Raw genomic sequence first — 27,551 nt, 5'->3', positions numbered from 1 at the left:
ATTTTCTTTCGCTGGGTAAACTGCGTTTGAAGAAAAGAAAATGTTATCGAAAGAAAGAAAGAAGGAAAGAAGGAGGTATAGCACAACCGTTCACCTGCTTTATATATATATATATATATATCTTTCTCTTTCTCTCGAATGTTATAAAGAAATAGGGTGGTGAGTAGCATTCGCGATACAACGACGTTTAAATCGGGTATTCTCGGATAGCCCTCGGGTAAAGCTCGTTCGGTCGCTTGCGCGCAACTCCGGTCGGGGTGCAGCGTCGATGCAGGGTGGGTGGTGGCTTCTTCCAAGGTAGTAAGTAAGGAAACGAGAGAGAGAGAGAGAAGGAGAAAGAGAGTAAGAAAAAGAAAGAAAGAAAGAAAGATAAGGGTTAGTATAGAGTGGAAGAAAACGAAGAAGGGTCGAGAAGGGAAAGACTCGCACGTGTGTCGGGTGGGTGTGTGGTGTAGTAGATGTTTGGAAAGAGTGGTAAGGAAGAAGGAGATGGTGGTGGTGGTGGTGGTGGATAAGGAGGAAGAAGAAGAAGAAGAAGAAGAAGAAGACGAAGAAGAAGAAGAAGAAGGGTCGCGGAGGTTGTGCAGAGGGAGGAAGATGAGGAGAATGAAGAGGTAGAGGAGGAGGAGGAGGTGGAAGAGAAGGAGACGACGATGTGCAGCGTAGGAGAAGGCGATCGATGCACCGGCCCGGCCGCACACGACAACGATGCCTGAGTCAGCCTTTCGCGAGCATTGGCCGCCGCCGGCATTACGGCTGCGCTCGTTGCGTCGAGTAAGAATGGGGTAGGAGTGAGGGGGTGGGATGGAATGGGAGGGTAGAAGAGGGATAAAACGGAGAGAAAGACAGAATCGTTTCCGGCGTACGCAGCCCCTGGAAAGCGTCGGGCTGGTTATCGCGGCCAAAGTGACGTTCCAAATGAATATCAACAAGCGCAGCCTCGCCGTCGACGGGGGGATGGGAAGGGGGAAATCCGAAGAGAGGATCGTGAGGGTGGGCAAAAGAGAGAAAGAGAGAGAGAGGAAGAGTAGAATTGGAGGAGGCGAAAGGAAAAGGGGAAACTCTGCTGCTGCTGCTGCTGTTGCTGCTGCTGCTGCTGTGGTGGTGGTAGTGGTGGTGATGGTGGTGGGCACGACGACGTAGACGTGCAAGAGAAATTTTATTTCCGCGGGCGTGGCGCGCCGATGTGCACCGTTCGCTCTCGAGTCCTTGCCTTTTCTTTCTCTTTGTCTTCTTCTTTTTTTTATTCAAGAGCATTTATTTTCTCCCTTTCCTCCTACGCCCCCCACAAACCCCCACATACCCCCCTCCTCTCTCTTACCCTCTCTCACTTGGATTCTTTCTATTTTTCGCTTCCCATTTTTCGATCTCTTCCCCGACGTCTATCCTCCGCGGATTTCTTCTTCTTATTCTTCTTCTTCTTCTCTCTCTTCACGTTTCGAACCGCGAGCAAATGGATCGTACGGAATGGGATTCGTGTCTAACCGCGATAGTAGTAAAAGCGGCGGGACACTTGACTTTTCCAGAGGAATTTGAAAAGAAACGTCTCTTGCGAAAGAACATATATATATAGATATATATTATAGAAAGAGAAGGAGGAAAGAGGGGTTAGGGGTTGGAGTAGGCATAGGGGTTGCGTAGACACGTAGCTCGTCCTTTTATAAAATCTTAAAACAAAAGGGTGTCGCGTGTTGCTCGAAACACAATGTGATATATAAAATAAGAACACATAAAAAGAGTACTACATTTGTACGAACGCGTATAATATAATAGAATGTAGGAGGTGGTAGGAGCAGGAAGAGGAGGGGTAGTAGGAAGAGCGAGAAAGACCGGAAACATCCGTCTGCTTTGGGAGGGTAGATTTATTTGAGTGCTGGAAACTTCCTCTGAAAATATCTTTACTATTCATTTTTTTCCCTTTTCTTTCTTCTTCTTCTTCTATTTTTTTTTTTTATGGTTACTGGATAACGCGATTGGATTTCAAATATACAACTCGCGAGTACACTCGAATGCACAGCTCCGTATTGTCTTTCTCGAACCGGTATAAAAGAAAGACGGAATAAGAGAAAAAGATAGAAAGAAAGAGAGAGAGAGAGAAAGAGAGAAAGTAGGATTGATTATCATTCTCTCTCACTCTCTCTTTACCTGGTGATTGTCATGTAAACCAGGATGCATGCGCGCATTTGGCCGTATGATGACGTAATGCATGACGGACGGTCTTCGCGGTAATTGCGTCCGGATAATGCATAAAACGGCCACGGGAGAGAAACGACTGGTTCTCTCTCTCTCTCTCTTTCTCCCTTTCTGTCTCTGTCTCTCTTTCTGTCTCTGTCTCTGTCTCTGTCTCTCTTGGTCTCTTTTCCGCCTCCTCCACTCTTTTCTCTTCGTCGATTGATCCGTTTGCGAGCGGATATGCAGCTCGGCTGGAGGGGTGAAGAGGAAGTGGAGGATGAGGTTGGAGAGGGTGGTGGTGGATGGTTGAGGCTCGATGGAGGTGGAATTGGCGGAGAAAAGGGATAATGGTGGGGATAGTTGGAGCAGGGGGATTGGCAAGGTGCTGTTGGAACGAAGGTATATATGAAAGAGAAAGATAGAGAGAGAAAGAGAGAGAGTGATCGAAGAAAGGGATGGTAGAGAGAAGAAGGAGAAGAGGCACGAGAAGCCAATTAATTTTACGATGGCAAACAGTGGGACTGTCGCAACGCCGTTTCTGCAGTTCACTGAAGTAATTAAAGTTTAAATTGTTTTGAAGAACAATAACGCCCTTCCACGGGGCTTCCTCTTATTCTCCTCCTACTTCTTTTCCTCCTCTTCCCTTTATCTCTCTTTATCTCTAAATGTGAGCGCGAGAGAGGTAACGTCTCGTTCACGTCACCGTTGTCGTTGTCGTCGTCGTCGTCGTCGTCGTCGTCGTCGTCACCGTTGCCGTGTCGGAGAACGACGTCGACTTATTGTTGATAAGGAGAAAAGGTTGAAAGGTTTTAATGAAATCCCAAGGAAACAGAGATGTTCGCACGGAAGTCTAAAGTATCAACTGTTCCATTGGTGATATTCTATTAGTATCTTTTACTGATTACTACGGAAAAAAGAAAAGAAAAAGAAAAAAAAAATGTCTGGAATTTAATCTTTTCAACGTTAAACTGACGGAATTCCTTTTATTTTTACTTTTCTCAGTTGAAAATACCTTGCGGACGGGCGTTCATAGTTGCGTGCGCTTATGTATGTGTAAGTTCTTTTATGAAATTATCTACATTCAGAGCGTAAAAATTCATTCATAATTAATTCTCTAAGAGAAATAGTACGTGTAATATTATGACCAGTTTGTAATTGCAATCCGGTGTTTTTGTTGCACGTAAAAAGATTTACGTCGATTTTTTATATTACTTATTAATATATTCCAACATTTATTATCATAATCGTTATTGTTATTATAATTATTATTTTTATTAATAATAATATTATTTTACGTTAATTTTTTGATTATACAATTTTTCTTGTTTTTAATTTTCATACGTAAGTACTTTATACCTGTTTGTATAACGTACGCATACTTGCATTTATTTTAACTTCGTTGCCATAATTATGCCATAATACGTCAGTTTCTCTTTCTCTCTCTCTCTCTCTCTCTCTCGTTCTCTTTCTATCTCTTTCTCTTTTTCTTGTACCTTCTGTTCCTGTTCGTATCCTCGGCTTTCTCCGACGTAATTAAAATTCGAACGAATAGCAGCGAACCGAATAAATCGCTCGTCCTCTCGAGCGAATTTACGAGATTCGCGAATGAAGCCGATCATTAATAACCGATTCGCGTAGGGAATAAAAGGAAGAAAAATTTACGAACGAGTATTAGGATCTGACTTGTAGGCGTTAATTAAATTTCATTATATCATATGTTTTTAATCGAGTACGCTGCTGCTGCTGCTGCTGCTACTGCCAGTATGATTGCATGTTATCCTTTATTCTTCCCGCATTTATTCGAATAGAATTTAATTATTTCTTTTTCTTTATTTTTCTTTTTTTATATATATTTTTCTTCTTGTTAAAAGAATAAATGTATAAAATGTGTATTTTCGTACATAGTTACGTAAAAAATATATATTTGTGTATTTCCAGTATTATTATAAATAATATTATAGTAATAACAATCATATTACCTATACATTCATTTAATTATCTCGTGCGTTTAAAAAAAATGAAAAAAACAAAAAAGGAAAATGTAAACACGTTGATAATCAGACAGCTTTTAATCCGAGTACATAATTGAGAAAATTCCTCGTTGTTATTATAATAACTCATTTAGTGAAAGTCGACGATTTTAGGCGTTAAGATTGAAAAGAACAGTGCGGCAGTCGTGAGACATGCACAATGGCTAATTGTCGTCATTGACGCGTGGCTAAAGAGGAGCGGAAAACCGGTGAACCGGAGCCGGCAGGAGTAGTTTCCTGGTGAAATGAAACAAGGGTGGAAGGAGGTAGTACAAAAGAGAGAGAGAGAGAGAGTGAGAGAGTTAGTGGGAGGGGGTGGTAGGGGGAGTTGGTTGTCATAGGCGTTCTATGGTCGCCACATAGTCACGTCGTATGCTCTCTCACAAACTCATTATGTTAGTAGTAGGAGTACTTACTCTCCACAAGTGAGAGAGAAAGAGAGCGAGAGCGGTTTTGGCTTTCTCTCTCTCTCTCTCTCTCTCTTTCTCCTACTCCCTATTTCGCTCCCTTTCACTTCTCTCTATCTCCTACAGCCCCGTCCACCACTAATTATAACCATGATCATGCCATGCATTAACTCTCCTTGTACAGTAATTGTTAATGAGAGCACACGAGCGATCGCATTACTACGGACCGTTCTGTAAGCTACCGCTTGTAATTAGAGTTATCCCTCCCCCTTTTACCTCTTCCTTTCTCCTCCTTCCTCTCAATCCTCTTCCCTTACTCTCTCCCTTCTCTCTCTCTCTCTCTCTCGCTTGCTCGTTTGCTCGCTCTTTCTTTCTTTCTCTTTTTCGTTCTTCCTATCTCTCTTTCTATTTCGCAGCAACCACTATACTCAACTCTCTATATCCCTTATTTTCCACCATTCCTTTGTTATCATCAATCTATTTCTTTTGGTATTCTCTTTATGTACATTTTGCTATTTCTTATTATTTTAAGAATATATTTTAAAGGAACAATGGATGAGATATTTTATAATTAATTTATAAAGAATAATAAACGTTTTAAGTTCGGTCTATGGTGAAATATTCGGTGCCAGTAATTATGATAAAAATTACAACAAATGTAAGATTGAATTAGCTAATCGTTTTTTTCTTTTTTATATATATATATAATTGCATGTTTATGTATAATGTATTCAATATAAATAGCATAGAAATGTTCTGAAACTAAATGAAAACACGGTTACAGTTAGTTAGATTCATCAGTCGTATGTTATCGGCCGACGTAAAAGTATTTACGCTCGAAGGACTTCGTCGTTCCGTCTAAAGAAAATATTTTCTTTCTTTTTTATCAATCACGTGAGAGGATATATGGGAATGATTTAAAACATTATTTGGCAGGGAGAAACGAAACGATTCCGCAGTTCATCCGGCTGCTTCTCCTTGACCCACATTCAATCGCACCGATCCATTGTTCGTATCAGATTGCACCGGTCCGTAACACGAGGCACACTATCGTACTGATAAATTAATATGGCCTTCTTGCGGATACTAATTTAGCCGATTTCGCCACGAAGTCTCTCTCTCTCTCTCTCTTTCTATCTATCTATCTTTTTATGTCTCATTCTATCTCACTTTATCTTGTAGGGTTGTAATCTCCTAGAATCGTTCAGATTCAGCCAGCCAGCCAGCCAGCCTCCGCTCAAGCATTCTCGGAATCGTTGCGATCTAGACTCGTCCGTAAACGACCACGAACGATCGTTCAATAAAATCTATTCGGATTTATCTACTTGGACTTATCACGATGATCAAACGTAATTGCAGAGATGCGGTTGCGATTATTACGAGAGGCGTTTCTTTCCAAAGCATCGCGTATTATTATTATTCTCTTCTATCGTCGAGTAATACGTATCACGGAATTTATAGTCTTTTTAATTATCTAATATATATATTATTATTGACTTATGTAAGGGCGTCTAGATGTTCTCTTTTAATATACTTAGTCAATTGTCAAGTACGGACAAGAATAATATCCATAACGTTCTTTAAGAATCTATTATTTGTCCGTTGTCACGTAGATGTTATAAATTCATTGGCACAAATTTATTCTATTTTATTAGCTAGTATTTATGTAATTAAATAAATGTGTTTTTATAGTATATACGCTATAATTACATTTAAATTGTAATTTATGGATTATTTTACGAATGATTTTGTTTTATTTGATAAATTTTCTATACTCGTCTTTTTGTTGTTGAATTTTTTGCACGAGAGCTGTTACAGCATAGGAACAAAGAACGGAGAAGAACTTTCGAATACGTTCGATTCTAATATTAGATAGACTCGCTTATAGGTTGGTTGGATTAGAAAATTTGAACGTTGCGGAAGATGGTAAAACTGGTAGCTCGATAATGAACGTTAACGTTGAGCTCTAACTATTCATAGCACGTGCGGGATGTCATGCTCCTCGGTGGTGTACGTTGCCCGATTGCAGGCGTCAATTCGTAATGTGCTTCGTTTACGTTTTGCACGAGCCTAAACGTTCGATCGATCGTAATATATCTTTGATCGATACTCCAGAGAAATTAGATTAAAATCAATTTTGCTAAACGTTAAATTCCATTAATTTTGATCTTATACATTCGACGATTTAGAAAAAAAAGAAAAATAGCAACGAAATAATATAATATAAGCAAGAAAAATGTCAGTGATATACAAAGATATTTTCTCGAGAGTAAACAAATCGGTTCGTGGAAAACATTTCAAACGACATTTATAAGTAAACATAATATAAATCTTTGATAACATTGAAAGAGAATCAGTTTCATCTTGGCAAGAGTGAGTGAATGGTTAGTCTGTGATTTATTTTACATTTTCTATTATTTTAAATTATTCTATTAGCATATAAAAGAAAAAATATAATTGTGTATATGTGTTTAATATTTTAATTAGTATAATATAGACGAGTAGAAATAACTGTTTCGATAATTTAAAGAAAAATATTATATTTATACGAATTCAAATTTGTATAATTTTGTTTATTATTTAATGTTTAGAGAAATATCATTGATTGGTTATTACAGTTTATATTTCTATTACACGATCATCATGAATTTTTTTAATACAAGAAGATAAAATCGATACGTAGAAAATATTTTATCGGTGCGAAATCAATTTACTGATGATAAATTAGTACCGTGATTACTATTCTAAATATATAATCATATACGCATTAAACATTTTTCATATGATAAAATGAACACAAATTATTACTTGAATTAGATTGTAATAAAAGGATGGTCATCAGATGCCTGTAGATGAATAACGTAATTAGTAATTAACTTATCGATATTTTATCCGTGAGAAAAGAAATTTTCTTTAACGAAAATCGTTTCCAACTAGTTAATAGGATATCTCTTCGTTATCTTGGAAGAAATTCTTGAGGATGGCACGAACGCATTTTAACGCGAAGAAAATACCGGTCTTTGTCGAGCAATGCTGGTGGTGCTGGTGGTGGTGATGGTGGTGGCGATGGTGATGGTGCAGCAGCAGCGTATCCAGTAATTTCTCTCATTCTCTTTTTCCCTCGATGCAGCAAACATGCGATCGAGAAATAGAAAAAGTAAAAGAAAGAGAAAAAGAGTGGAAGGAAGAAAAGGATATGTAAAGGATCGTAAGTCGCGAAGTGCAAGGTGATTCACTGGCAACTTCAAGGTGAGCAAATTGCTCACCGGGGGCCGGTTTGAATTTCTTCGACGACGAGAGGATACCTTTTTAATTTTATTTTATCTTATTTTGTTTTGTTTTGTTAAACGCTATGCTACCTGAACGATCTTTCTCTCTCTCTCTCCCTCCCTCTCTTTCTCTTTCTCTTTCTCTTTCTTTTCATCTTTCTATATTTTTCTATCTTCGTAATGAGATTCTCCATAAATTTTCTAAAGCCTTTTTTAATATTTTTCATCGAACTTGGAATAGGAATAATCTTCCATCGTATTGTTGAATAATCTACTTTGTAGATTAATTCTTATTTTAGATCGTAAAATTTCAAGCTTAGAAATGATTAAATCACTTCGTATCATTTTTTATTTTAATAAGTCAAATTACTATTTTTTTTTAAAAGAAGAAATAATTATTTTCGAATACGATATTAACGTTCGAATTCGTTCTATTCTGATTTCAAAATGACATAACGTTCTAGAGAGAGTTCATTTATATCGTTGATCATTCTAATGTAAATTTCGCCGTTGTTGTTAGAACGCTTTCTCTCTCTTTCTTTCTTTTCTCTCTCGTATTAAAATTCGTAACGAGTTAAACTTGTGGAAAATCAATAGCTAACTATAAGTTGTATGGGAATATCACGAAGCAGTAGCAAATAGAAACCACTTTTGCTCTCACTTTCTTTTTTATCGCGTAATGTTTTCAACGTATCCAGTTTCCCCTACTTGTTGTTGGTTTAGAACTTGAATGTCCAGGTGTCGGACATTTCTCGCGTAATCTTTCGCGTCGTTGTGTCTTCTGATATCTTGGCTGGCGTTCACCATCGTGCTCTCGGATAATTTGTTCACCTTGGATAAGTGCTCAGTATCCAAGCCACTCATACATGTAACCACTCACATGAAAGGTATCACGGATATGCGTGCGCTCGAACGCCTCTTCTCTTATTATTGCTAAATGTGTTATCATTAAATAAATTACCTTGGCTCACGAAGCTCGCCAACGATTTTGTCCTTTCTTCTTTGACTTGTCTCTTTCTTTCTCTTTCTTTCATTCTATGTCTCATCAGTCATCTCGATTTTTTCTCACCAAGCATCCGTGTGCTTGTGTTGGATCATTCAGAATCTTATAACTTTAGCCGATCATAATGATCAAAGTGTCGGTTGTTAACGTTGATATTTTATCCAAAGAAAGTAAGAGGATCGATTGAGCCAAATTATGTAGAAATCCTGAACGATTTTAAAATAGAGTTAATTTATAATAATTTGAAAATTTGCCTTTTGAGCATATTAAAATAATTGTATTTTATTTATCGTTCCTTTCAAATTCTTTATAATTCATCGTTTAATAACGAATAATATAATTAATATTATTATATGTGTATATATTTTTAATTAATAAGACGAAAATAGAATTATGTTTTTGATAATCTTAATTATCAAAATTACTGTACAATTTTTAAATAATTATAAATAAATCAAATTTATGATATAATATAATTCTTCTAAACGACGAGTAAAGACGATGACAAAATTATGGAGTTTGTATCGTGTTTAAATAATTTCTTTTTGCATTCTTACGGTCGGTAGATTTCTGCATAATTTGGTTCAATTAGAAAAAATGAGATAAAAAAGGTGTACGCTATTCGAGCATTATCCTACAAAGCATCAATTACCATCACCGTCGTCTTATATTCTCTCTCTCTCTCTCTCTTTATCTCTGTCTCTCGTGTTATATTAACCCTCATCCTTCTTCTCACTCCATCGACGTGTAAAAGTCGCCTCGAGACGAAACTAGTCGAGACAAAATGGTTCCTCAGGGGCTAACGCGTTTTCAAGTCTACGATCGTTAAGTATCTCTCTATGTCTCGTACTTTCTCGTTGACTAAAGATGATAGACATCATAAAATGATAATATGTAATCTTAAGGAGTTTTTTCTTTTTCTGTCCTTTTTTTACTTTTGATCTTTAGTTCGATGATTTCTCGGTATATTAAACATGTTCTCGAGCTTTCAATTAGGATAGTTCAATTTATTTCGAGATTGTCGTTATGTTCAATTGGAAACAGTTAATAATTATGTACATTTTATTTTCTTACATTTGAAATTATATTTTTGTATAAATCTTAAAATTTTTATTCATTGACGACGACAGGCATCGTAAACCATTAATACGTATTCTTGATTTTATTTTAATGTTTTTCCTTTTTTTTAATTCTTGGTCTTTAGTTCGACGATTGTTTAATTTATTAAACATATCCTCGAACTATTATAATTAGAATAGTAAGATTTATTAACATATTATATACGTCTTATCGTACGATTAAATATCATTTGAAAAATCATAAAATTTGTGAAACTCCTTGAACGAATCATTCATAACCATTTGTAGGAAAAATAACGTTATAAATGTTTCATAAAAGTTTAATACGTCTACGTTCGTCGTAGTAATTGGGTTGGGGTTGGGGTGGGGGAGTTTATCGAAGTTACTTTAAAGTGGGCGTTAAAATGAGACAAAGATATCTTTCATAGTCGAAGGAAAGCGTACGCGGTAGTCCGTGAAAGATCGAAGTTACTAATCGGTGTCTAAGCAAAGCATAGTGTAGAAGTATAGTTAGTAAGTCAGTATTATATTCTATATACGGGACAGAGGACGGAGCTAGTTCCGGTAACCCATAAGAGAGAAAAAAGAAAAGTCAAGAAAGAAAGAGAAAAATAAGCAAACCTAGAAAGAGAGAAAAGGTTAGAGAAGAAGGAAGGGGTTGGAGTGGGAAAAGGACGATCGGGAGTTATGCTAACGAGCACGGCGATTTGCGTTCCACTCTGTTTATCGTCGCGACCGTTGTGTGCAGCGGTTCCCTCTAACATAAGCGATTGGCAGAACGAGATTAGACCTCTCGAGCCTATTCGATAAGACCATTGTTGCCCGTACTCGTTTACTTTTAATGTCGAGCATAAAAAGTTCCCAACCCTTTTATGTTAGTAACGTGTTTTTCGAGATGCGCTGATTTTAATGCAATAACACTATTTTATCTTACTCACTGTGTATTTATTATTATTTTGACACTTTTTTCATTTCAAATTAATTCTTTTTTCCGATTGGTTTTATTAAAACTATGGTCGTTTTTAAAGATTCCATTTTTTGCTGTTTCTTTTTTTATCTATCTTCCTGTAAGATCAAAAATAGCAAGTTTAATTTTACCCTCCCGTGCGTATTTATGGATTTTATTTTTTCTTTTTTCTTTTAATCTCAAGTCCAGTAACCCTGCTAGATCTACGATCTTTCCACGTACTTTGATAAAGTTATTCAATTTTTGTTCTCTTTTTCTCATTTATTTCTAAATCCTTTATTTCATGTTGTTTAGATAACACTAATCGTTCAACGTATATTCTTATCATAAACATAAAACGTATATGCATTAATCGATCTCAAAACTCTAACGACCGATCGATCCCCCTTCTCTCTCTTTCTTTTTCAGTACAAAAATCCAATTATATACACGTCATGCTAGAAATTAGAAAATATAATGATTACTAACTCATGATACTACCGACGTTATAATTAATGATGATTCTCCGATAAATAAACGACGACTATGACCACGTTGATGCGTAAAGATAGAGATATTATAATATTGTATATATTTATAATGTAAATAAAAAAAAATTTAAGAAAAAAAGAATAAAAAAAGAACATAGAAAAACCTAGGAAGAAAGAAAGCGACTAATGTAAGTAAGTAAGCAAACGCTTTCGCGAAACGAGAAATCTCATGGATTCCAAGAAATTACGCGTAATTAGCGAAAGACAGAAGGAACAACTATCCATCGTTTCTATCTTAGTTCTAGTCGTAAGGCTCGTTGTAAGCACATCGATCTTCGTACTTTCTCCGTTCGTTTTCTAACGGGGCTAACTTGAACAGCAAAGTTTCCGTTTCAACGATGCTTTTTGCTATAAAACCACTATACTAAATGCATTTTCCTCTTTGCGATAGGATCGAAGAGGCTTAGCTAGGATCGTACTCTACTACTCTCCTTTTCTTATCTTACATTAGTCTTTCTTGGTATATACTAATGTGTATATGTGTGTGTGATCTGATGTGATGTGATGTGATGTGTGTGTGTGTGCGCGCGCGCGCATTCGTCCAATGACTCCTTTTAGCCGACGTGCGCCGCATGCAGTGCCCTCATAAATCCGTCAAGCAAACATCATTAACTTGGTGTTATTGGTGCTTGCTTGCTAGCGACTGGCGCAGGCGGTCTTGGCATTCGCAAACGGCCCTCTTCTCTTCGACTATTCTCGACCGCTTCCACGATGAATCAAGACGGTTTAGAAAGGCTTGTTCATAGAGAGAAAGAGAATGAGTCGCTTCGAGAGACGAACGCATGCTGCTTTATGTTCCCTTTAATTCGATCCGCACGAATGACGATCCCATAGCATCGACCGATCTTATTTTTTTTTACTTGCCATTACGATTGCTTTTTTACTCGCCTTGTTTATGTTTTTTTTTCCTTATTTTGTTTGTCCGATTTCTAAGAAATCAAGCTATCGATATATTTTAATCATCTTTATTTTTAATTTAAGTTTGCATTAGTTTGTTCTGTTTTAGATCCAGACATTTTCCTTTTTGTTTCTTTTCTTTTCTTTTCTTGGTTGAGTATTATAAAAAAAAAATGTTGCAGGGCCAAATTGCATATTTTTCTTTTTTGGTTTTTCTAATAAAAAGAATATATTTACAATAATCAATGAATTTGAACACAATTTGATAGAAATAATTAAACTGACGTTCGTATTTGTTTTTCTAATTTCAGGTAATTCACCTACTACATGTTTTGGAAGGAGGCACATTAGCTCGGCACGAAATCTTCGCACGTTTCAAGTACGTAACTCGAGGTTATGCATTTCATTCTGGCTCATAGTACCAGAGTAGAAGAGTACACTAGCGGTGGTATGTTTGCACGAAGCACGCAGAAAATGAACGTCCCTTTAGGTACCATCGTGACTACGTTAAAATGTTCTACGAGGTTATCTCAGTGTTCTTATTACCTTTACCGCAAACGTGTTCTTTCTTATAAGCAGATTTAATAAGGCACTTTTGCCACCGAGAACGTGCTACTTTGCATCGTTTGTATAAGGAAAACTGCTACTATATATATATTTAGGAATCTCGTCTAAACATGCGAAATGTAAATAGCTCATGTAAAATTTACGAGTCTTAGTTAGGTCAAGGTCGCTCAGAGTCGTCTTCCTATGAATTTCAGCAAATTGTCGAATTAATTAGAAGTTACGCTGATTTTTCAATTTATTTTATAAATGATTCAATTTAATTATTTTTCTATTTAAAAGAAATAATCAAAACACACACACATCCTAATAATGTATTCGAACGAAATCGTATCTGTTGTAAATAATATTTTTAACGTAGTAAATTCAAGCCAGTACCTTTCTGGTTACTCGTATTCTTTTTTCTCCGATGTATTAAATTACTGACAATTTTTTTACGATTTTACGTTGTACAGCAGATACATGCGTCCCGTGTGCTTATGTGTATGTAAATATATGTCTAACGAAATATAAAAGGTATTCAAAGAGATCGATGCAATTCCTGAATACGATATGGATGGTTGCAATTCTTTTTTTCTTTTTCTCTCCCTCTCTTTCTCTCTCTCTCTCTCTTTTTCTTTTTCTCTCTGTTTGGAAAAAAAAGAAAAGAGAGGGAAAAAAAACTATGGATGGAAAAGAGCGGAGAGAGTGCATTGCGACAAAATTTTTACGTCGGACAAAGTAATTTTTCCAGCACATATCCGATTCATAGAAACACACCGGGGGAACGAAGGTATCGAAAACTCGGTTCGGATCGTGCGTTTTACGGCAATATCATCCACTGTCCATTTTATTTTCCTCTCCTTTTTTCTTTTTTCACCGTTGTCGATATCGATGCACCGTGAAATATAATTTCCGGTGACTACGTAGTTCATATAAAAAGGAGAGAGAGAGACAGAGAGAGAATAATAAAAGTGTATATATAACGTTCAATAAATGAACGTGTATACGTTACTATCATATGTGCATACGTATTACACATGGAATGCATGTATTACATTTATTTATATATGTATATAGGTGCACATAGTATATATAATACTACATATTGGAAATAAACGTATGATGGTTTGAACGAATAACAGGATCGATACGTTATTTACCAATACTTTCGTTAGAATCGTAGCGATGCCTTACGATGGACAGTAAAACGTGTAATAAACTTAGCAAACTGTATATGTTTCGATGAAAAACGTCAAATCGTATACACGGAAAGTTACAAAAGGAATTTTACGGTGGTAATAAGAAGATATACGTTCTTCGTGTCACAAGTGTATACTTGCTTATTATATTGAATAACTTATTTTAGATACACGTATATACTTATGTTCTGTTCATTTCCGATATCCATCAAAAGGATTGATTTATTATTTGGTTATTTATAGATCGGATAGTTAAAATAAGAACTCTTTTGATCGTATTATTATAAGTATAGACGTATGAACAAAAAAGAAAAAGAAAAGAAAGATTAAAAAATCATGTCAAAGATAAACATCGAGACACACCCATCGTCTTTATTATCCACTTGGAAGTTACCAGTTGGACGATCCAATTAGGCTTTGGAATATCGTAAACGTCGTTCTGCTTGAACTCGGTGCCGAACGAAGAGAAAATTCTTACGATGTGAGGCTTGGTAACGTGGGTGGTCCTTGAAGGTGTTCGACTACATACATACATACATGGTTCGTCGTTTCTTCAATCGGTTATCCGTGTATCGATCGGGTACGATTAAAGTCTCGTTGGAGACTGGGACCCTTCGTAAAGATGTAATCCGTTTGGTGTTTCTTACTGTCACAAATGGAAACTCACAAATGATAGAGAAAGAAAGAAAGATGCAGAGAGAGAGAGAGAGAGACTGTTATTTCGTAATAAGAACGTGTTCACGCGCGAAAGCGAATGATTTCGATCTTTCGATCGGTATGACTCATACAGGACAAGATTTTTTTTAACGAGCTTTTCTTTCTCTACTGAATAACAAAAGAAAAGAAAGAAGATAAATACCAAATGTTGTTAGTGGTATCGGTCCAGCATCATCATCATCATCATCATCATAATCATAATCATCTTGATTCTCATCCTCATCCTCATCTCTCGCATTTGTTCTCGCTCGGTTAACCGACTTTCTCCTTCAAACCGAATCATTAGCTTTCACTCGTGTGAATTATAGCCGGCTCACCGTAGTACACAGTGAACTTATTAGAGGACTCGACGGACGTACCGAGAAGAAATAGTATAGGTATATACGTATTGTATATATCATGCTCGAATAGTCGACGTTTTACGATATTGTACTCGCAAATTATAAGTGGCAACTTTCCGTAAAATTTATCAAGAGAAAAGTCAGTCAGCTTGAATTTGTATCCGCTTGGTGTTGTTGACCCGATCGACCATAAAATAACATATTCATATTATTTCTAAATTATTCTCGTAAATTATATGTTAATTCGTAGCAAAAGTTTTCTATCATATTCTTATCAAATGTTCAATCTACAATATTATTTATTCAATGCTATTGTACGGAGTTATATAAAGTACACATATTGCTTTATCACTTTTCTCTATTAATAACTCATTATCAGTAAAAAAAGAAAAATAACATAAAATATAAAATATTAAAAAAAGCGAGCAAATATTTTAGGACGACTTCGTGTTATAATCTCGGCTATTTCGGATCGGAAATGGATGTTTATATTAAAAATAAAAAGAAAATCATTTCGTGTGCGAAGTTGTTACGAACGTAGCAATGACAGATAGGAACAACACGCATTAAGATTTTTATAATTTTTAAAATATATTTTTTTGTATACCTCGAAGCAGACGAGTTCCGCGAGTCCCTTTGACGTTTACGAGCTACCAGGAATGTTTTTCGAGTCACGAACGATGTAATCGTTAATAGCCGAACGTCTCGCCGTAGGCGACGCGAGAGATCGCTCTTGATATTTCGCTCTCGGCTTGCCGTAAGGTTTTCAAGCCGGTCTCTTTTCTCTTTCTCTCGGTGGATCGATCGTTGGATAACCGAACGGATAGACACAAAGCGTTTGTGGGTAGGAACGATGCGATGTTTGCAAGAGGAGAGATAGGAGAAGCAACCGTACCACATTCATCGATATATCTTTTCTCCAGGCTAAACAAAACAACCAACAAATATATATATATATACATTCGCACATATAAACTTATATGTATGTATGTATGTATGTATGTATGTATGTATGTGTGTATATACGTGATACTATACCAATCTGTAAAGCTTTACAGACGGATTTGCTGTTCTATCCTGCCTCCTCGTATACACACACATAGAGACAACACGTTTATAGGTATGCGTTCCGTTGGTATACTACCAACGAAATCTAAAACATATATATTACAGTTCAATGACACGCAGGACTATGCGAATATAACAGAGCAAGGTAGAGAATAAACGAAAGGACGAAGGAGATTCAATATCGAGATCTACGAGTAATCGTAGGTGTAATCGAGTCTGTGTACGTTTGTAAATGTGACTTTTTGGTCCGCGAACGGTGAAAAGCAACTCCTCCCAGAATTTATCTTTCATTTTTATTTGTCTCTCTCTCTCTCTCTACCTCTCTCTTATAAGTATTATTCTTGTTCAGATTCGAGCCAAAGATAAACTCAGATTTTTTTGATTATATCGAACGGCGAAATGAACGATCTCTTTCGTATATTGTGGATTATATAATCATACGTTCAAGAGTTTTTAGTTGTCAATTCATATTCTTTTGTGTCTATCAATATGATGACTTTTTATTGATCTATAGGATGGTTCGTAAATCGGTTGTGATACTGATAAAAAGAGTTTATTGAACAAAAGATGTAGGAACAAATTAAAATTTAGATCGTATAATTTTATTTTTACTTACGACGATAGACGCAGAAAATTGTTCAAATAATTTTTCTGTATCAAATGTTTGGAATACACCTGTAATTAAAAGTAAGTTTTGCAATTTTCCCCCATTCATAAATTGTTTCAATTATTTTAGAAAGTTTTCTTATTGATCTTGGAAAAAATGGGTGTGTACTATGCTCGTACATAAGTATGTAATCTCAATGCAGTAGGTGTACTCAAACATCCGGCCGGTAGTAGACTATAATACGGTTTAATATTAGTAATAATAATAAAATAATAATACACTTTCATGAACATATTTACGAATCGACATGTAATATTCATTAAGTCGTTATACTTAATTCAGTGTACTTTAAATGATTTGTTTTTCTTTCAGAACAAATTTAGTATTGAACATTAGGTTATTGTTGCGGAAGAAACATCGTTATTATCGTATGACGTCTTAACGATCTTTTCATAGAGTAAAGTTACCTCATACGAAACACAAGTGGTGCACGAGCGTAAATACGAGCTGTGCACAAAAGAGCCAATTTCGTCTAGAGGAAATCCGTGAAAAGCTTTATTTTCCAGCATATTCGTCCCTGTTTCCAGAGTCATTTATTTCTCTTTCTCTCTCATTCTCTTACTCCTTTCCTCTTCCTATTTCTCTTCCTCTTTATCTCTTTTTCCTCCCTCGGCCTCGTAGCTCTCTTTTCCAAGGCTCGTTATTGAATTTGTGCAACGGTCGGGCGAATCGACGATATCGCCTTTCAATATCGCTTCATTTGGCTCACGTTCATTCGATTTGTGGAAATATCTGACTGCGTCTTCGTCTCTTTTCATTCCACCCCTCCTCACTCAGTTCGCCAACTCACCCAGCTCACCCAGCTCACCCCCTTCTTCATAAAACTCTTCGAACTCGACGAACAGCACTGAGTTTTTCTTGTCATCCTTGTCATTCTCGTCATGGATCATCTTAGGAATAACTAATCCTTTTTAAATATTCCATTCGAAATGGAACGGAAATTAATCGGATCTTTCTACGGCACGTTTTTCCTCACGAGAATCTGATTTATTATTATTATTATTATTATTATTATTATTATTATTATTATTATTATCATCATTATTATTATATAGAATCCTTTTAGACATTTATCTTCGAACGATTGTATAAACTTGTGTTGAATAACGTGACGATTTTGGAGATATTTTTTTTAGACGAATATCGAATTTATTATTTATTTTGTTTTATTGACGATTTTATGAGATGGAGAACGGTGATATTAAAAGTGATAACGCATCCGATTTCTCTCGGGTTTTTTTTATCGTTAGACAATGTACTACGTATATTCAGTAGGGGAGTATTCGTATTTCAGCTGTCAATTTAAAACAATCAATATTTTCTTTTAATATAATATTTCAAAATTATTTTATACACCTAAACATATTTTAAGATTATTAAACAGAGTTATTCATGAAACTTGAACGGGTTGCTTAAAAAAGAATTATATAGCATAATAGGTTCTAACTTCTTTTCACCTTATTTTTTGTGCGGATACACCGATACACCCGTCAGGTGCAATTGCACTTTATTTTTTAGTGCAACCTTATTTTTTTATTTTTTAACCAATCGATTCTTTTTTTTTATCATACGTATAAAAATGCTAAACCAATATCAACGAAATGTCAGTAGATATTTGACATTTTATTTCGTTACTTTGTATATAGATAGATAGTATACGTTTGTTAAACTTATTTTATCTCGGTTGGGTGTGACGGTTATTATCTTAATTGCATATCGCTTCAATGACAAGAAGACAATTATATCACGTGCGTTATTTCGCATTCTTTCAAACTCGAATTTAAGCAAAATTTATTTTAACATAGAATCTAGATTTTATCTTCATTTTAATCGATGCTAGGTAGATGTAAATTATTCGAAATTATGCATGAAACTTATGAAAGCTGAAGGAATAGATTTGTTAGACATGAATATAGGACGGTGGTGAGATTTTCAAAGAGAATTATAATTAGGCCAATTTATGCAAATATCTACCAAGTTTCCAAATGAGAAAATAATTAGTCGAACATGGTACAGATATAGTAATTTTTAATTTGCAAAAAAAGAGGAAGAGAAAAAAATGAACAACTCGTATAATAGAACAGTTCTTACGTTATTTTTAAGCATGTAAAGTAAAGAAAATTTCAAGTAATATTAATTATGCTATTTATTATTAAATAAGTTATAAATGAGTATTCTCAAAGAACAAGAAAAGATATAAGAATAAATTTTGTTTTATTTTTTTTTAAATTAAAATCATTCAAATTAAATTGATTTAGTTTTAGATTACTCAAAATTGTTGTAGCTCTCTGTATAATAACTTAATCCAATTAACCGTGCAAATAATTTTTTACAAAGATTATGAATTAGGGCATTAACTCAAGAGTATCGTATAATCAATGTAACAAATAAAGATCTCAATCGGTGATTCAACTTCGTTGCGTGTTATACACGACTGATAATACACGACAAATTGTAGGTAATAAAAATAAATTTAATAAACGAAGAGAGAAAGGAAGGAAGTAGGAGAACAGAAAATAGGGAGAAAAGTAAACGAAGTGAGACATTTAACTGGACCTTTATTATTACAAATTTAAAGAAAAAAAAATTTTTCGAAGTGTCGTGAGCGAACGAGTTTGCCTGGATCATTCATTCGTTTTCTTTTCTGAACCTTCGAAAATCCGAAAGGGTTGTTATTATTGCGGTAACACGCGTTCATTTTTACGAGCGTATACCAAGGAAGAAGGTCGAAGTAAAAAGCTGGGAACGTCTCTATGGGCGTCCGCAGAAATCCAAGCTCATTAAAGGAATTGGCGAGAAACCGATGAATTTATTAGTCGTAAAAATGACAATGCCGATGGAGAAGAAGCCTGCACTATCGCACAAACTTCTGGAGATCATTCTTCGTAACTTTCTTAAGAGAGAGAGAAGGAGAGAGAAAGAGAGAGAACGAATGCTTATATACGGTAAATACGCAACCAGCTGTGTGCGTTTGTGGGCAGCCCATAAACACGACGGTACAGAGTCTGCAGCTTTCTCCAAAGGCGACGTTGTGATTTCACCGTAATCGTACGTACGATGAAAACGGTGATCGTATATTTCACGCGTACTGTCATCGATAAAAGCTCCTATCGACGTTTTATCGTGACCGCCCGCTCGTAAATGCGCGCCTCTAAATCTTATCCGAGCTTTTTTTAAAAGCACCTACCCACATTTCACGTGCTTTAACGTACTTCTCGAGCTTTCGATAGACGTAGTTTTTTTCTTTCTTTTTCTTTTTTTCTTTTTTAAATTATCGTAGAAAATTAATTCGATTACTTTTCGAATTATATTCAACATATTGATATTTTATTTTATATTCATGTTACATATGTGATTATTTCTCTTTATTTATGGGAAGATAATTCTTTGATACATATATTAGGTACCTACTGTGAAATACTTTTTTTTTTTTTAATAATAAAATTATTCGATTTAGATATAGAAGTGTGATATATTTTATAAGAAAAATTGTAATAAAGGAGAAAAGACATTTCGTTCGCGAATTATTTATGTTGGGAATATAATTATTTCAAGTTGGATGTTGATATTTATTCGGTATAAATTGTTATTGCTTTTTTTTTTATTTGGGTTTATTTGTTAACGTAGGGAAGATAAAAAATGTGCGAGCGTTGGTCATCGTTCTCTCTTCATGGTATCGACTATTATTCTCTGAACATTTCACTTTTGCGCAGGGCTGTATTCGGCTGGAACATATCGATATGTTCTCGTGGAGTATACTCGTTGAGTAATTGCATGTTCTCTCGACGGTGCTTAAAAGTGGAAACGTGGATTGCAAATCGGGAAGCCAGATATATACACGCCTCTCCCTTAATACAGTGGAATCCAATTTATCGGAATACTGTGCATTGGAAATGGCCGTTACGCGATTCTCGCTTGCCTGAAATGTCAAACGTGGCTGTACTTTTGTTGGACATCATCGTCTACTCCTCGTTGTTATGTCCTACCTTTGTTATTGAACAAATGAGTACCAAAGCATGTAAGTATTTATGTATGCATGCAGATTTATGCATGTAAATGGATACAAAAGTTTTATTATATTGAATTGTACTCGAAGGTATTATCGTATTTGACGTATTTAATCCTTCACAACAATGTTTCTCAATAATTTTGTTTAATGCAACTTAAATGTTTAGAATATAAAATTTCAGATTAATAATTTACAAAATTAACAACAATATCTTTCTTTTTTTTTGGTGTAAGGATAGATACTACAATTTCACGACTAATCAAAACTTTAACGTAGCTTAAATTCGAGTAATACAATTTCTTTTGTATGTCTAACAAATAATGATGTAACATTAAATTATATTATACTTAAAAAATATTAATTTTTGATATACGAACCGTTATATCAAAAATTAATACACCGTACAAAAGAAAAATCTAATTAATAATAAGCATTAGATAAAAGTTAAATGACCATATAGAAAAATAATCAAAGTTAATCCATCCTTTAAATAGATTAATCTTATGATATAATAGATCGATTGATTGCATAAATCTTTAGATTCAATATTTGATCAAGTCGAAAAGTTTAAAAAAAAAAAAATAATGGACGGAAAACGATTAGTAAAGTCGAACGTTATTGGAAAAATAGAAAGAAAAATGGAGTGAGATAGAAAAGGTCTCCTTTCGAAGAAAATTGAAAATAAGCTCCCGGCGAAACTCTAGCCCATATTAATAGAGACGTATCGATCCAATGGTAGAGGCTGACGTAACGGGCAAGATTGTACTCTGGGCTGCTTCAAATATCCTGTTTGTCCGTATCTTGAAACGTTTCCGAAGCGAAGTGTACACAAACGATCGGATTTTATAGACCACTGGCTAGATGTGGTGCGTAGTCGCGAAACCCGCCAGGATGGAAGTGGGTCGATGCGAATGTTATGCCTCTGGCTGAATTCTCAATTCTCTTTGAAGTCCGATTCTCAGGACGACGATCATCGTCATCGTCATCATCGTCGACGTCGACGTCGACGTCAACGTCGGCGACTCTTTTCTTTATCTTTCTCGTTCTCTTTTCAAAACGTAACAAGTTAAAAACGATATTTTACGTAGCATTGAATATCAAACATATTTTCATTTCTTCAAACATACGCTTTCATCTTCCTTTTTGTCATCATCCTATCTCGTACCCCAACCCCTCCCCTGTCCCTCATCCTCCTCCTTCTACTTTTTCTTCTCTTTTCTCTCTTTGTTACTCCATCGATCTAAGATTTTATTTTTACGGATTTGACGTTTTTAAATTACGAATAAAGGGAATGAAGGAATGAGAGAAAACGGATGAACGCTATCGAGCGATATTTTTACCTCGTTGCGCAATAACGCAAACCCGATGTTTCACTCGGAACTTTTTAATCCGAGTACCACCACCACCACCATCGGGTTCCGGCTATATATTTTTATCGTGTATTCTTGTACCATAATTTTAACATGTCTTTCTTTCTCTCTTATCTTTCTCTCTCTTTTTCTCTTTTTATCTTTTACTCCGCATCTTTTTTACGATCAACGTTTACGTGTGCCATATCGACGATAGAAATAATTTCCCGTGCTCCGATTCCTCGAACTTCGTTTTCGCAGAAGCTACGATTATTTCGGTATTTCGTTGGTACCGTATTTTCAAGATGAGTTCACGGTGCATGTTTGAAAATGTGCGAATGGTGGACGAGTTAATATTGCAATATCGATGTGTTGCAAAAGATCCGTATAAATTTGTCAATATACAAATTGATGAAACATTTCCATTCGATAAATTTTAAATTTGCAATATTGTTTAAAATAACATGAGATAATAAAACGTATTGCAATCATCTGAATGAGCATTCGAATTCCAAGGAAACCTTTTCCTTTTTCTTCTTTCATTTGAAAGTTGAAACGATCTCTCTTTGAACGTTTGATCGTGAATAGGCAGAAGTGTAGCGAAACGTAAGAGCAATAAACATCAATTAGGATTACGCAAAGCAGTAAGATTTCTTCTTCTTCTTCTTTTTAGATCTTAGACTCAGATAGTATTTAACCATTAGTATAGATATCCATTATTAATTATGTTACAAGGTAGATATGTCAAATATAAATGGTATAATTATCGTTAATTGGTTTGGCAAAAATACCGACTTGCTAGTTTCGTTAGACTTGCTCTATCACTTTGTTCTGTCAATCGGTAATGGTTGGAACGAACTTTCTTGTTTCATAGAGATTGTAGACATAATAGATGGTGTCATGGTATTACGTGTGTACGCAGGTGTACTAACACGACTCTTCTACTTCTAATGTGTGTACATCCATACATTTAAAGTACATATCGCGAGAGAAAGAAAAATAAAGAGAAAAAGAGGAAGAGAAACTTAGATGAGTGCATACTCCTCATGCACGCAAATGTCAATCTTGTATCTTTCCTCAATTCTTTTTTTTCTTCTTCCTTTCTTTCTTTTTCCCCTTTTCTTTCTACGAGTAACTTTTGCGTTGCTTTAGGAAGATCGTCCACCCGTCGGGTAACAATTGTACGAGCCGTAGAATCGTAAACCACGACAGTAAATGCTGGATCTCCCGATAAGCGTGCATATGTATGTGTGTGTGTGTGAGCGTGAGTGTGCATACATACAACATACAAAACGTCAAAACTCACTTCGGTTTATCACCGTTTCTTCTATGTTTCGTGATTACTACATGTCCGTTTGCCGGAAGCCGATACCTTCGGTCATTCGTATGCTTTGCTTTGAAAATAATGGCATCGTTGAGTTAACATAGAAAAAAAAAATATAAGCGGAAGAAACAAAGAGAAAAGGAGAAGAAGGAAAAATAAATTAGCGGTAGAAACGATTTTAAAAAATGTTACGGTGCAAATAATTTATCATTCGAAGTGAAACCGATTTATTTTTAAGTATATTCGATGCCTCGAGCAACGTAAAACATGGCTCATCTCCCCTCTATCTTTCTCCTTTTTTACGTGACACACGTATTACACGCTTGATATCTCGATACAAATGTATTTTATATAATAAATTTCATTGAATATCTTTTTGCTTGTATAGATTTTTTTTTATTTATATCCTTGCGACTATGTAATTGAATTTCGATCGCGTATTTCTCACTTAAGTCATTTGCATAAACAGTTAGAGAAAAAATTTATTATTCATTTATTGCACGTAATTGATTCATATTAATGAGACTTCCAAAAGGAAATGAAAAAAAATATGTACTGCTTCTGGTTCTTTTCGCGTGCTAAATTCCAACCGATAATTTGAAATAATGTTTGACGGGTGAAATCTCGTTCGATCGCTAGTAAATTCGAGCTTTATTTCAAAACGATCTCAGTTTAATTATCTTTCGAAGGATATTCGTATAATTAATATCAAGTATCTTTTTTTTTTTTAGCTTCGATCGTGTTTAAATCTGATCAAAGAAGTAAAAAAAAGAGAAAAATTGGAACTTTCTCATTTTCTCAGCGAATCATTCGATAAATTTGATATTTTTCAATAAGACCTTGTAAACTCGATCGAAGAGTAAAGAATAAGAGGATATGTATGTATGTATGTATGTATATATATGTGTGTACGTGTATGTATACGTTAGAGAGTTAAGGGTCGTGGTAACTGGGAGAAACGTGGCGGATTCAGCAAGACGACGATTGGTTATCCCGGTAAGGCCAGATGTGGAGGCACACATTGTTTTATTGCCTTATGTACTATAAAATATATTACTTACGGTTTACAGACGCGTTATTGCTTCGTGAACATTGCCGACCACCACCGGTCTTCTTATTGCTCGCCTTGAGCTGAGTTCGAAACATCGACCATCTCTTTCTCTTTCTTTGTTTTTTTTTTTTCTCTTTAAAACCTTGCTCCAAGAGTTTCACCATTAAACTCGATTAGCCATTCTTAAATATTTTTGTTCTTGTTGATGTTGTTATTTAATTTTCGAATTTATTTCTTTCTTTTGTTTTTCTCTTTAATTCTGACAGATGCTCTCACGCGGTTCTCTTTGGTCTTTCATAAAATAGCCGCTTCGCGGAAAATTAATAGCTTGCATCTGGCCGTAGTACGACTACACTTCTCTCGAGTTTCGCATCTGTCTTGAAAATCTACGATACGAAAATGAAAATATTTATTATACATTAACGGTTAACGTCATTTTCGTAATACGTTGTTAAATGTTTTTTAATATCATATAGATAATTTATCATTTCAACAAATTATTATATTAACTTTTAGCAAAAAGAACATTTTATATATATATATATATATAAAGAAAAAAAGAACATAAACAAAAAAGAGGTGTATTTTTAAATACATAAAGAAAATAAAAAACAAACTACATGTTACACTATCGTTCAGAATGAATCTCAAAGCAAACGTGCTTTATCATTTTTATTTATTCGCCGTTATACACGTCGTTAGGACTTTTTTCCACCCTCGTATTATTATCATCATCATCATTACAGTTTTATCGAGCGATCAGATATTTTTTTCATAATTCAAAAAGAAAGAAAGTAAAGTAAAGGATAACAATGTTAGCGGACATTGACTCGCTTTAAATACATGTATTCACTTAATATAATATTATACTACGAGTAAGGGGTTGTCGTCGGCATCGGCGTTGTGTGTTTCCCGTTAACGTAAGGCTCCATGAAGCTTGTAAACGTTACAAATTTTTTGTTGTTCATCATGATACTGTATAAAAAATAAAACAAATAAAAGAAGAAAAAACACGCACACACATACATACACACAGAGTAGAACAAGGAACACACGTTTTATCCTGTGGATGTTTGTTGCGGAGGTGAGTGGTTGTTGATGGGAAGGAGCAGACCAGACCAGACCAGACCAGACCAGAGACCAGACTAGAGCAGAGCAGAGCAGAGCAAAACGGAACAGAGCAGAGCAGAGCAGAGCAGAGGAGTAGAGAAGAGTGAAAGGATGAGAAGAAGGATAGAGAAGAGAAGAGAAGAGAAATGAAGGGAAGGGAAAAGGGCGACGAAAGCTCTGCTTTGCTCTGCTAGGCTCGGCTCGGTTAGCGTGCCCTATTGTTTTGACAAACGCGCTTTTCAAAATGTTTCTGGCGCCCGGTGCGCGTCTACCAGACAAAGGATCTCGTGGGAAATGTTTCCATCTCCCTTTCTCTTTACCCCTCTTTTTCTCTTGCTCTCTCTCTCTCTCTCGCTCGCACGTTTTCTCGCTCGCTCGCTGACTCTTTCGTTTTTTTTTGTTTTATTTTTTTTTTATTCTTTCGGGAGTGAGATACCAGGGTTACGGAACTTACATTTTACTGCTGCGGCATTTTTTTGCCACGTCGCATGTACCACCAGTACTACCGACAGCGGAATTTTATTCTCTCCGAAGTGGTGGATGAAGAGAAGGAGATGCATTGTCTACCTTTTCGTCTGTTTCGTTGCATTTTTATTCTCTCTCTCTCTCTCTCTTTCTCGCTCTCGTTCTCTCGTTCTATTCTTTCTGACTCATTTTTTGTTCATTCGTTTCATTTCAGTTTTGATTCGATTCCGTCTGCCTGCAGCTTTTCGCTCTTTTCCTGGTAGTAGTTACAATTTTACTGTCATATACTTTTTTTTTTTTTTAATAATTAATTTATTTGTTTGGATAAGAATTATTATTTATTTACGAAATTTTAAATCTCGTATAATATGTTTTTATAGTTTTTGATCGATAGATTAATAATTGGGCTAATTTATAGAAATAGATATCAAATTTTAATCGTCTAACATTTAATTGAATTTTATTTCTTCGTCGTGTTTGAAATGTTCTATGCGTTAATGACATTTTGCTAAAATTAATACCAATAAGATTCATATCGTGTATTTAAATAATTTGATTTGTTGCTAAATTTTTCTGCGCAATTTGGGCCAATTTTATTTTTTTCACAATTAAATTCGTAACACACACAATAGAAAATAATATATATATATATATATTTAATTTACATATTTATTTTTTTTCTATTTAATTTTAATTATTATTATCATCATCCGCGTATTCATTATCTTTTTTTCTTTCTTTCTTTTTTTCTCTGTAGTTTTATTTGTTCTGCACGAACAAAGTGTCGTCTCGTCATTACGACTGGTAATAACAAAACCATTCCAATTGACACGTGTTACGTATATACATGCATATACGCAAAGAGATAGAAAGAGAAAGAGGAAACAGAGAGGAGACACAAACAATGAGAGTAGACATTGCAATGGTGTTACATACGTGGTCATGCTTGGTCGTTCGTACGCGATCTCATTGTCCAGAGAGTATGATTAACGAAACCGGGTCAACTGGTAATGCGTTCTTGCGATCTCTGTAATCATTTTGCATGGAAACTAATCATCGAGTCTTCTTCAGTGTATATCTATTTCGTTATACGTTTTATTCAATTTATTCTCCAAGAAAATATGTCGTTTTACATCCATGCAAAACGACATTCTCTCACACTCTATCTCACTTTCTTTCTGTTTTATTAATTGCTAATGAAGTTTCTTTGCATATGACATTTTAATTTTACGAGTAAATTATTTTGATAAAGTCATTATCAAGTCGATCGATTGAATGATAAAACTATCCGAACGATTACACAATAATAATAATTACACGATAATAATTATAATCAAATAGATTGCTACTT

At 35.1% G+C, this 27,551-nt stretch overlaps 2 protein-coding genes across 6 annotated transcripts in view; both read left to right on the top strand.

The window, feature by feature from the left end:
* LOC122522150 overlaps positions 1 to 27,551 on the top strand; it is a 231,103-nt gene that overhangs the window by 29,626 nt on the left and 173,926 nt on the right. The gene's annotated exons all lie outside the window — the stretch shown is intronic.
* Positions 618 to 27,551, top strand: part of LOC122522151 — a 73,369-nt gene continuing 46,435 nt past the window's right edge. The window contains exons 1-3 of the mRNA XM_043642971.1: positions 618 to 774; positions 12,666 to 12,733; positions 20,606 to 20,910. Coding sequence (XP_043498906.1) covers positions 709 to 774; positions 12,666 to 12,733; positions 20,606 to 20,910 — 439 coding nt within the window. The 5' untranslated portion in view covers positions 618 to 708. The remainder of the gene's footprint in view (positions 775 to 12,665; positions 12,734 to 20,605; positions 20,911 to 27,551) is intronic.

This window comes from Polistes fuscatus, unplaced genomic scaffold (genome assembly GCF_010416935.1).
Source record: "Polistes fuscatus isolate 324 unplaced genomic scaffold, CU_Pfus_HIC Scaffold5, whole genome shotgun sequence".
Lineage (NCBI taxonomy): Eukaryota > Metazoa > Arthropoda > Insecta > Hymenoptera > Vespidae > Polistes > Polistes fuscatus.
The sequence above is the reverse complement of the archived record's forward strand: the minus strand, read 5'-3'. Positions and strand labels throughout refer to the sequence as shown.